This window comes from Octopus bimaculoides, chromosome 5, assembly GCF_001194135.2.
Source record: "Octopus bimaculoides isolate UCB-OBI-ISO-001 chromosome 5, ASM119413v2, whole genome shotgun sequence".
In the NCBI taxonomy this organism is placed as follows: Eukaryota; Metazoa; Mollusca; class Cephalopoda; order Octopoda; family Octopodidae; genus Octopus; species Octopus bimaculoides.
Window position 1 is genome coordinate 9,160,263 of NC_068985.1, and position 12,938 is coordinate 9,173,200.

Below are 12,938 nucleotides of genomic sequence, written 5' to 3' on the forward strand. Positions count from 1 at the left end.
CTGAGTAACAGCTTTTGGGATGTCTTTGCAGCTTAATTAATAAAATATATATGCAACAGGCTTCTTGCTGTTTCCGTCTGCTCACAAGGCGCTTCGGTCGTCCTTAGGTTATCGTAGAAGACACTTGCCCAAGGTACCACACAGTGGGACTGAACCCGGAACCATGTGATTGGGAAGAAAACTTCTTATGACACAGCTACGCCTGTGGACTCTTCGTTAGGAAAACCAGTAAATTTCTTATCTCACATCCTCCGAGGTTGCCAATATGTCAGACATGACGTAAAAAATAAAACCTATTTAAAACCGACACTCCAGTCCGACATGTTCAGCGTTTTATACAGGCCAACCTCACTCCGGTTGTTTGACCATCGTTTTATGTACTTATCGTCATAACAACCGAGGTATTTGGATGGCTGAGTATGACATGGGTTTTGTTTATACTCCACCCGCATTCCTTACAGATAAGAGGCTTTGCTTTATCATGTTGCAGCCTTGCTTTATCGTGTCGGACATTCAGCGGGCTCTATCTACTAAGATCACTATTTACATGTAACAACAGATTCTCCACTTCTCCTCTACCTCCCTGCGTCGATCTGTCTATATATTATTTTCTTCCTTTTTCTCTTTCCCGTCTTACGTGTGTTGGGTATGGCCGTGTGTGTGTGTGTATGAGTATACGTGTATGAACGTGTATGTGTGACAGTTCATGCGTATTCCAATGTGACACAGCTTCGGTTGCTCCATTTCTGTGTCTCACCGTTCTTTCATTGTTTGTCTTTTTATGTTTATTTCACTTATTTCTTTTCACTGGTTTCATTGGACTCAGGCCATGCTGGGGCACCACCCTAAGCAGTTTAGTCGAAGAAGTTGACTCCAGTATTTATTTTAAAGTCTGCCTCCCGATTGTCGATTAACTAAGTTACGAGGGACATAAACAAACGAATATGTTCCTCATCACCATCATTTAATTCTTCACAGCTACGGCTACTACGGGTTCATTTCTCACGCTCTCCTAAATGTGATTAGCCATGGAGCTCTCCTACAAGTACCCGCCCTTCTCCGCTCCTTTTTCTCATATCTTAATCTTCATCTAAAAACTCAAAGGCTCTTCTTTTCTGGTTTTGTAGTCTAATCAGCTGCATAATAACCTCACTTGTGCTGATGGCTTAAAAAGAAGCCCCCACATGGTGCACACTGTAAAGTGGGGTCGCCGTTTGGAAGGGCACGCCGAAGCAGACACTGGTGCACGATGAGGTCCTTGGACACATCGGATCCTGTGAAAGCGTCGAAACCATTCCAGCATGGAACATGGGCATTAAATAATGATGAAGAGATTAATGACGATCATTGTAATAAATGAGTCTTGATAGCGAGCTACACGTAAAGGTGCAGCTCTGAACCCATCATTTGGGCACGTTATGGGCACACATACACGTTATGGGCACAAACACACACACACATTGCAATTAATCGTGCTTTTATATAGTCTCTGTAGAGTTAAAATTTTTCTTGGGTAGATGTGTTTGAACGGAGTGTTTGAGAGAAATTCTTATTTATTGATTAAATCTCAGGTCATGTTATTGTTTACAAACTATTCAGGTTTGTAGAACTTTGTAAGCAGGTGTGAGTATTTGGGTGTGTCTGCTTCAGGCCATGTGACACTATAAGATTGTTATCATAGCTGAACATAAAAAGAAACATTAACGTATATAGATAGCTAAATCGATAGATAGATAGATAGATAGATAGATAGACAGATAGATAGATAGATAGATAGATAGATAGATAGATAGATAGCTAAATCGATAGATAGATAGATAGATAGATCTAATAAAAATGGAACAAAGACGAAATTGAGAGCATTAAAATGTTCGGACAGATAGACGATACAAAGACGGACAAGAGAAACAACAATTAGAAGGACAGACAAAAAAAGACGGGTCATTCTTGGCTTTCTTTCATCAGTAAAGTCCCAGAAGTCACGACCATTGAGATGGTTCGATCTGGTTTCCCCCACAAAAGTCTAAGCTAAGAGCATTAGACCCCTTTGTAAGAAAGCTAGCCAATATGTAAGGCAACAAAGACAAAAATCAAACAACAAAAAAACGGAGAACACGGTATACATTTACGAATACAGAAATAACAACAGGCGTCTTTCGACTGAGAACGAATCATATTGAGCTGGCGTATATGAAGTAAAAGCCTAAAAGGAGGAACATGGGAGATGGACACAAGAGGTGTTGACGGTCGGCAGTCAGGCCAAGAAAGAGAGATCATGGTTGGCCGGACACCGGACACGTGGAAGGAGGAGAGATGAGTAGGGGACAGCAGGATAGATAGATAGATAGATAGATAGATAGATAGATAGATAGGTAGATAGATAGATAGATAGATAGATTGGTAGATAGAGAGAGAAAGAGAGAGAGAGAGTATAACGATAGTTATAATCCCAGCTGTGTCCTCATGAAGCACATCAGCGTATTACAGTTCTCCTAAGTAAATTTGTAGATGTTCTGAATTATACGAGAGCTGAAAATAGCGAAGAATGCTGTTAAACCGTTGTTGACATCACGATTGGGTGATACATAAATAGGACAAAGAAGCCCAAGCCTAAGAAGCGATCGTTTTAGATATCAGTGAAAAATAATAACTGAGAAATGTTATAAAAACTACCTTCGAAGTCCTCTAAGTGAGGAAAATAAAATGTTGGAACATTTAAATATATACCATTAGGAAGTCGTGCATGAGCCTAGGCAGTGACATTTTAGTTCACTTAATAAAGTTATTCATTCATTGTGAGTACACAAACACCCAACAGGTAGTCGCTGTTATAGATTTAAGCATATCTTAATTAAACAAATTGGATAGATGAACCTCCAATATAGTATAAAATGAAAACTATGGAATATATCCCACTAGTTACTTCGCAGGATATCTTGGTGATTATTCACCTTGTCAGCCGCTGTTGAACTAAAGATAGTGGTATGTTTTGCCAAACAGTCTATAACAGTTGTCGATATATAAAGGAGACCAGGAACGAAGCTATCACCGAGAAATAATAATTGTCTTAAGTTGTTCGAATATTTTCTAAGTACTTTGCTGGAGGGCTTCAATAAGTTAGGTTGAGACTCCTAAAGACATAGCAGAAGTTATATACGATGGACAGTTACACATGAACCTAGGTAATGAAAATTTCGAATTCTATACATTATTATTTTATGGCTTTTTCGACCTCTCGCTTCACGGTTAAAACAATAATTTGCTTCATATCTCTAGAAGCTTCAACCGGTTTAGAATTCCTACTTTTAAGCACAAAGCTACAAAATAAATGTAGAACATTCAAAGTGTTTATTTAGTATAATTGTTTGAACGTCTACCAAGATTACAGCAGATTTGAGTTCGATACCTACGGGCAGCATTCGATTTTGTTTTTTTCCTATCCAAAAGGATTTTTAACTCAATATTCTACACGCTAACATTTATGGTTTTATTGACTTCGATTTTTACAGTTTTAAAAATGATTTACATCTAATATTTTGTTCTTTTCTATGACCAGGTTGTGACAGCGGATTTGGTCACAGTTTAGCCCAACGATTACACAGTAAAGGATACACGGTTTACGCAGGATGTTTGTTTTCCCAACAAGATGGCGCCAAGGAACTTCGAGATATGCAATCAGACCGCATGCACGTTATTCAACTTGATGTAACGTGCGATGATCAGGTCGAAAAAGGAATGGAATATGTTAGATCAACACTTGGTGACAAACGTAAGATCGAGCGTTGTTTTTGAAAATTTTATTATTGATTTGTTTTTGTTTTTGCTTACCTCCGAATCGTGGAGGTGCAATGGCCTGGTGGTTAGGGCAGCGGAATCGCGGTCATAGGATCGCAATTTCGATTCCCAGACCGGGCGTTGTGAGTGTTTATTGAACGAAAACGCCTAAAGCTCCACCAGGATACGGCAGGGCGTGGTGGTGAACTCTGCTGTACTCTTTCACCACAACTTTCTCTCATTCTTTCTTCCTGTTTCTGTTGTACCTGGGGCCAGCCTTGTATTTCAAAGGGTCAGCCTTGTCACATTCTGTGTCAAGCTGAATCTCCCCGAGAACTACGTTTTGTCTGTGGAGTGCTCAGCCACTTGCACGTTAATTTCACGAGCAGGCTGTTCCGTTGATCGGACCAACTGGAACCCTCGTCGTTGTAATCGACGAAGTGCCACGACTTCCGAATCAGCCCTAACTGAGTACGCATATAACAAATAGCGCTCCACCTCTGACCATCCCATCTTCATATGGTGCATTACATGTCTAGGATTTCATTATCCTACTGGCTCTCCATTTTCAGGAGAATACTGTGTAATTAGAGGGGAATTTGGTTGTTATTTCTTGCATGTTGATCAGTGGCATAGGACTTGGTCTATAGTTTGTAGAGTGAGTAAGTTATTATATATTCTAGATATAATACTAGCATTCGAGTGTGGTTGATGCCAGTGCCGCCTGACTGGCTCCCGTGCTGGTGATACGTAAAAAGCACCCACTACACTCTCAGAGTGGTTAGTGTTAGTAAGGGCATCCAGCTGTAGAAACTCTGCCAGATCAGATTGGAGCCTGATGCAGCCTTCTGGCTTGCAAGCCCTCAGTCAAACCGTCCAACCCATGCCAGCATGGAAAGCGGACGTCAAACGACGACGATGACGATGATGCTGATAATACATAAATTAAACATCATAATAATAACCAGACCATTATTCATTTTAAACAAGAGTTGGTTAATACACTCACTCTTGTTCAATCGATATTCTAGTCCCTTCCCTTGGAAGTCCTTAATTTCTTCCATCCTACAAATCCTGTTTGAAAGCTACATCCTCTATATTTCTTTCTCACAAAAACTGCTACCCTTTGAAACGCCTTATAGACCCTTATCTAGAGAATTTGAAGCTGAATATCAACCACATCGATCCAGAAGGTTAAGTCCGGAGCGATTTACAAGGTGTATGAGAACTGCACATTAATGTCCATCTCTTAAGGCTGTGTGAGGAAAGATGACAAAAGCCTTCAGCTCTCTAGGATAGAGATAATTGGTTATGGTTTCTCCATCAAAAATTAGCTCGTCTTTCAAACCATCTAACTTTCTTATGTAGATGTAGTGACTCGAAGCTAATTCCACCTGACTTGAATATAATGACACCAGTCGATTGATATAAAGCTAAAAGAGTAGCGGAAAGGGCAGGACATACCCTTGTCCGTGAGAGGATCCATTACAACCGTTGGAAAAAAACATCAGCTAAATAACGAAATCAAAGAGGAGTTATCTTCATTACTTAGAAAAATAACCAGAGATGATGATGAGAAACTCCATCAAAAACTAGCTCGCCTCTCAAACCATCTAATGGTTATGTTTTGTCAATGATAAGTTTGTATCGTTGCACTAAATTTGATAGGTTGATTACAAGAAATAACACGGAGAAAGAAAGCGTGATAAAGACTGGAGATCGATATAGACTCTGGTCAAGAAGTATTAAATAGAGTATTCTGTTCACGACATGTGGTGTGATAGGAGCAACCAACTCGGGGAAAGTTTTAAAACTTCAAGCGTAGAGGACACACAGGTTTTCACAATATAAGAGATATATTTCATATTTGAAGTCAGGAAAAAAGGCAATGCCCACGAACCATTGCCGTGTCCCCGCGACTAGAAGGGAGGAAATTATCCTCAAAGTGAATCCCTGGTTCGAATCCCTGCAACAAAGTGGAGGCCACTAAAGGGAGACAAGGTACCAGGAAGTGGTGTCAAACCGTGCAACGATTAATCCTACTGTACAAGACTATGGTAAAATTTGTATTCAGAAGTTAAGGCACCTGAACAAATATTGCAAAGCATTCGGTATGGCGATGCTTCATTTGCAACAACCTACCGCTCAGACTGGGGCATTTAAACGATTCTTGAAGAACGAAAAGTAAAGTTGAGCTTGTCAGGATTTGAAACTGGAGCGTTGAGAAATCGGAACAGATACTGCATGGCATTGCATCCGACGTTCTGACAAGCCTCCTATTTCGCCACCTGTTATTGAACTGTCATACTATCAGTTTCAAGCGGGCAATGATTGTAACGTTGCTACAGATAATAACTAATCTTTTGTTTGTTCATTTTCAGAATTATGGGCGTTGATTAACAATGCTGGAATCGCATCATTTGGAGAAATCGAATGGACAAGTGTACCATTGTTCAAGAAAATTATGGATGTAAACGTGATTGGTGTTGTAAGGGTAACAAAGGCATTCCTACCCCTTCTACGAAATATCAAAGGACGTGTTATCAATGTTGCAAGTTTAGCGGGTATGTATCATTTGATTTTCTTATTTGCTTTTCACCGAACTCCTCCTATCATTCTGCTATACTATTTCTATTTGTACCTCTGACCCTTTCATTATATCGCTCTAAAATTATGCATTTAAATAGGTAAATACATATGTGTGAAATTAAAACATGCTAATACCAAACTCACATGTCAGCTCTCTCACTTACAAACATATACACGAGCGTAGAAACATGAACTTATCTGTGTGTATATATATCACCTATTGGTCACAATGCGCTTCGCATCGTTTTAGCTTTCAAATGATGACACTCTGCTGGCTAGGCGAACAGACGAACATTGCCCCTGTTCTGAAGGCTACTCTATCACAGGGTTGCCCATTTATAGCTGAGAGGACTAGAGTAACTTGAAATGAAGTGTTTTGCTCAAGAACACAACGCGCCACCGGGTCTGCAAATCGAACCCACGATCTAGCGATCGTGTGTGAAATGCACTAACTACTAGGATACACGCCTTTACACACGCACGAGCACGTGTCCTTTATGGATAACAGAAGCAATGTTAGACCAGTTTACTGTTAGCTGAATGATTTAATGTTATTTAAAACACTTAATACTTATTCAAGAATGTTTAAGTATCCTTGGAAACAGCACGATTTTGAATTTTTCTTTTGGGGGTAGGCAAAAAACAGTGACTAAAGAGTAATGTTTTGTTGGTGTAGTGTTTTTTCAGTGAGCTAGCAGAATCGTTAGCCCGACGGGAAAAATACTCAGCGGTATTTCGTCTGTCTTTACGTTCTGCGTTCAAATCCCCACCCCCGAGGCCGACTTAGCCTTTCATCTTCTTGGTATCGATAAAATGAGTAATCGACTTACAACCTATATTGCTGGTCATTTACCAAAATTTAAAACTAGTATTCTGTTTGAGAGTATAGGCAATTTTGTAGATTCTTGATAGTGTTATGCTATGAGAGAGTATTGTTGCACAGTAAAATCGTCTACTTTCCTGAAGTTCAAACAACGCGACACTCCGTCGGTTACGACGACGAGGGTTCAAGTTGATCCGATCAACGGAACAGCCTGCCCATGAAATTAACGTGCAAGTGGCTGAGCACTCCACAGACACGTGTACCCTTAACATAGTTCTCGAGGAGATTCAGCGTGACACACAGTGTGACGAGACTGGCCCTTTGAAATACAGGCACAACAGAAACAGGAAGAAAGAGTGAGAGAAAGTTGTGGTGAAAGAATACAGCAGGGCCTGCCGGAGCCTCGTGGAGCTTTAGGTGTTTTCGCTCAATAAACACTCACAACACCTGGTCTGGGAATCGAAACCGCGATCCTACGACCTTGAGTCCGCTGCCCTAACCACTGGACCATTGCGCCTCCTCCACGTTGTTTTTAAGGTTGTTTCTACAGATATTCTATAGAAATTACAGCCAGCGCTAATTTTTGCTACAACGTTTCGTATCGAGACGTCAGATGAAAACACGCAATGAGATCGGGGACAAAAGTGAGTAATGAGTGTACCTGCTATACTTCAGGGGTTGTTGCCTCTTCATCAGCACCCATCTAACCCACTTCTGTCTCTGAACATATTGCTTATATAGCCACCGCATACAGCAGTGTTAAAGTTACCAATTTACATAGACGCATTCCTGGAACTGGTTGTTGTTGGCACTCCGTCACTTATGACGTCAAGGGTTCCAGTTGATCCGATCAACGGAACAGCCTGCTCGTGAAATTAACGTGCAAGTGGCTGAGCACTCCACAGACACGTGAACCCTTAATGTAGTTCTCGGGGATATTCAGCGTGACACAGTGTGACAAGGCTGACCCTTTGAATTACAGGCACAACAGAAACAGGAAGTAAGAGTGAGAGAAAGTTGTGGTGAAAGAGTACAGCAGGGTTCGCCACCATCCCCTGCCGGAGCCTCTTGGAGCTTTAGGTGTTTTCGCTCAATAAACATTCACAATGCCCGGTCTGGGAATCGAAACCGCGAGTCCGCTGCCCTAACCACTGGGCCATTGCGCCTCCACCCTGGAACTGGTATGTAGACATTAAAGGTTTGTAGGTACGTAACACTTCGTTATATAAACACAATATATTATGAAGTATACTAAATTTTTTTTTGTTTGTTTCTATAAGTCGGCATCACGTCCCACTGCATCAGCAGTGCTTGTTCCATAATTTTTAATGTTGTTTCTGGGAGCAGAAGTGGATTAGATGGGTGTTGATGAAAGGGCAAAAACCCCACAAAATATGGCATATACGCCCTTTTGTCTCTGATCTCATTGCTCGTTTACATAAGTGCCACGTACCTACAAACCTTTAATAACACAGCAGTTGATCCAGATATCAATCTCTACATATCGATACTTTTACTTAAACGTAAATTGGTGTATGACTGACAACTGCACAACACGGAATACAGGGGAAAACAAACTGAAACAATATAGTTTCGATTTCACGCTGATAATATCACTTTAGGAATGTTAGCTACGTTGCGCAATATTATTTTCTGTTGCACCTGAGATGCAATCAGTTGTATATAGTAAGTTAGATAGCTTGCTGGCATAAATATTTCTTCTTTTGATTGCGAGTGTATTTAAATGTTTCCCAGTATGTGGTGAAGAAAAGAATTCAATCGCAAACCCTGTGCTTTCACTGAACGAATAGTTCAGTTCACTATCCAATACGCAAAAAACAACAATAAAATCCACACTACTCACTCACACAGCAATAACATACAGACACACATACTTCCTATAATACTGTCATAACAATACCATGCACATATTTTCCATATAAGACACATATCTTTCAAAGCACTCAGTGCCCCACCATTCAGCGTCACATAACACATATCCACACAATATACGTCAGCAACAATCACATTAAGAAACTTGAGCACACATACCCCCACCCCACCCCAACACACACACACACACACACATACATTAGCTTAAATAGCGTGCACAGACAATCATACAAATTAGGCATATAGTTATCTCCCTTGTTGCTCTTGTGTGCATAAAAGCTCTTTAGTTCCTAACTTCCGATACTGCCAACGTGACTTACTGTAAACTATCTTTCCACCTTCTGTGTTTCCTTTGTCATTTTGCTTTTCTTTTCTCTTAATATTCTTTTCTCTCATTCTATTCCCCGAAAAAAGTTTTATGTTTAAAACGTCAAAATCCTTTCATTTTCCATTTCCTTAGTTTCTCCCGTAGTTACCATTCGTTGTTTTCACCCTGTTTTTCATCTTATTTCCTCATGGTCAATGTTCCACCCGTATTCCAATGCTCACATTTGTATTCACGTAGATGCTTTTTTCTTTTCCATTTCATGTAGTACTTGATTCTATTGGTACTCTTGAGTTTATACCATTAAAATCTATTCCCACAGGCTACCATATATATATGTATATATATATAAAAGTGTATATATTTGCGTTGGGAATCACTCCCCATCGCCAACCGGTGGTTGTCACACGCTGATGACGGGTCAATACCCAGAACTCGGGTCTGTGTGCATCACGTGAGGCTGGAGATGGGAACGATGACTTCCCTTTGCAAATACTGATAGGGCACAGACAGTGTGTCAATAGCCAGCTGGAGGAGATGTCTTCCTGGGGCTAAAAGCTACAGTAGCATCGACCCTTAAGGGTTAGCCACATTTAGGTGGCAAATATACTTCACGATATATATATATATATATATATATATATATGTGTGTGTGTGTGTGTGTGTGTGTGTGTATGTGTGTGTATTGTAATACCTCGACTATCGTGGATGTTACGTTCCAAAACCTCCCACAGAAATAATTAAAATCTAAAAGAATATAAATACCTATCGGTTGCAGAAACCTGCGATATTTATTTACATATATTAGCCAGAAAAATCCGCGATGTACTCAGTGCGCGATAGGTGAACCGGTGAACCGCTATGTATTGAGTGCATGATAGGTGAACTGCGATATGGCGAGGGATTACTGTATATATCTGTACGTATATATATGTGTACGTATATATATATGTACGTATATATATATTTGTGTGTTTATATGCGTTTGTGTATGTGTTTATATATGCATGTATATATATGTGTGTGTGTGTGCGCTTGCACATACACACACATTCGCATGTACATACATACATAATACAAACATACATACATACATATTTGTATATTTATAGCTGAACACTGACGAAGTAAGGTACAAAAGTTACAATTCGCCACTAAGCTAAAAGCGAACAATGGCATGAGAAAATGTCGTACCTTCGTGTGTTTTAAATGTTGGTTGAAATGTCTTTGCTTTTAGTCCATTGAGGATTGACTAGAGACTAAACAGCAACAACAATAACACTCACAAATGCATTATGACCACCAGTATAGAAAAAAAAAAACCTTCACAGTTATGAAACGTGCGCAGTTGTGTTCTATTGTGAAACGTACACCCACAAGTGTAAATTTACCCTCATGCACACGCATGCACACAGCACACTCACATATATGCATACATCAACAAATTCAGCTGATTATAAAGTGTAACAGCTGCTTGGACTTTGTCCCCTTTATTATCATATTTCTGCTACTAAATTACAATCCTTGTTTCGATTAATTTGGAAAATATTGAAGAATTTAGAAAGATAGCTTTGTCGTTATTTAATTGGTGCCAAATTCCACCGGAGTCGACTTTACCTTTCATTCTTTCGGGGTCGATTAAATAAGTACCAGTTACGCACTGGGACCGATGAAATTGACTAGCCCCCCCCCCCCGCTCCCCAAAATTTTAGGCTTTGTGTCTATAATACAAAGGATTATTTCAATCAACATGAGATTTCTAAGTTTTTAATTTAAATTTACTTTTATGAAGAAGTTTCTATTGTAGGAACCGAGGCGATTTCAGGCGCTTTGTATCAAAAGGGTGTTATTTTATTAGTGACCAGCTTCGACTCTGTACAAGAAAGCCTTACAATAATTCCTCCATAACACACTCACACACACATACACTCTCTCTCTCTCACACATACACACACACGCACACACACATACATGCACACACGCACACAAGGAAGTGATATATGCCCACTGTCGTGGCATGCCGTCGGTTACGACGATGAGGGTTCCAGTCGATCCGATCAACGGAACAGCCTGCTCGTAAAATTAACGTGCAAAGTGGCTGAGCACTCCACAGACACGTGTACCCTTAACGTAGTTCTCGGGATAATCAGCGTGACACAATGTGACAAGGCTGACCCTTTGTATTACAGGCACAACAGAAACAGGAAGAAAGAGTGAGAGAAAGTTGTGGTGAAAGAGTACAGCAGGGTTCGCCACCAACACCTGCCGGAGCCTCGTGGAACTTTTGGTGTTTTCGCTCAATAAACACTCACAACGCCCGGTCTGGGAATGGGAATCGAAATCTACGACCGGGAGTCCGCTGCCTTAGCCACTGGGTCATTGCGCCTCCTATATGCCACAACTATAATCAGCAATGCAACAAACAAAATACAAGGCTACGAAGAAAAGTTTCTTCATACTTCACATTTCGCCATATACATATTTTTCAAATTTACGTTTGACGCTTTAGCATTCAGGCCACTCAGTCAAATGTAATGTTTATTAAATCACATTGTTATGAATTGGTCATGCATTATTTCATAGCTTTGAGATTTCAATAATGTGATTGTTTATTATTAGAATGACATTGTAGGATAGGTATGAGAGGCAAGATCTGTCCGATTTGAACATAAAACATGCAAACTCTTTGAGGCACATAAAACCTTCCTAAATGCTAAATGGCTAAATAATCTTTCTTTAATAGAGTGCCTCATCTGAAAGTACAAAAATCTCAGAAATAATGCAATATTCAAGTTTATAATATTTGATATAAACATCAATAATGTGTAGTTAATTTTGATTTATCATAAATAATTTTCATTATCTATAAACACATTAATTTTTATTTTCTCCGTCTATTTTTTCACATGCAGGTCGATATACAATCCCAGCATTCTCTGCATACTCCATGTCAAAAGTAGCATGCATTGCGTTTTCTGACGGCCTCCGACAAGAGATGAGCAAGTTTGGAATCAAAGTTATTACTGTTGAACCTGGGCTTTACAAGTAAATATGCACATATTTCGTCTTCCTTTCTTCTCTCGCTTTCTCTCTCTCTCTGTCCCCCGCCTCTCTATCTCTCCCTCTCTCTCTCGTATACACACAGTATCGTGTGTGTGTGTGTGTGTGTGTATATATAAATGCGTGTTTTTGTGCGTATGTATAGATGTATGCATATGTGTATGTATGCTTTTAACATGTTATTGCATTTATTACAGTACACTGATGAGGTTAAGTGCCAGATTTCATAATGTTTCTATAACTCTTATATGATTATTACGGCATTTTGATGAAACACGCGTATGTTCCCTAAAGTATTGATTACCATACCTTTGGCGATTTTTTTTCTCCGTCTTCCTTTTCTCTTGGACTTTCCTCTGTCTCCTTTTTCTGAAGAAGAGCTTTGCTTGAAACGTAAAACCACCTTTCTTTCCTTCCCTGAGTGTCTGCTTATACTTTGCATGTACCACGTCCTCGCGTTGTTGTTTTTTTCTC

The 12,938-nt window shown here is 39.9% G+C and overlaps 1 protein-coding gene across 1 annotated transcript in view; it reads left to right on the forward strand.

Moving 5' to 3' along the window:
• Positions 1 to 12,938, forward strand: part of LOC106883757 (D-beta-hydroxybutyrate dehydrogenase, mitochondrial) — a 98,557-nt gene that overhangs the window by 79,011 nt on the left and 6,608 nt on the right. Inside the window, exons 3-5 of the mRNA XM_052968135.1 lie at positions 3,557 to 3,769; positions 6,156 to 6,338; positions 12,317 to 12,449. Of these exons, the coding sequence (XP_052824095.1) occupies positions 3,557 to 3,769; positions 6,156 to 6,338; positions 12,317 to 12,449 (529 nt within the window). The remainder of the gene's footprint in view (positions 1 to 3,556; positions 3,770 to 6,155; positions 6,339 to 12,316; positions 12,450 to 12,938) is intronic.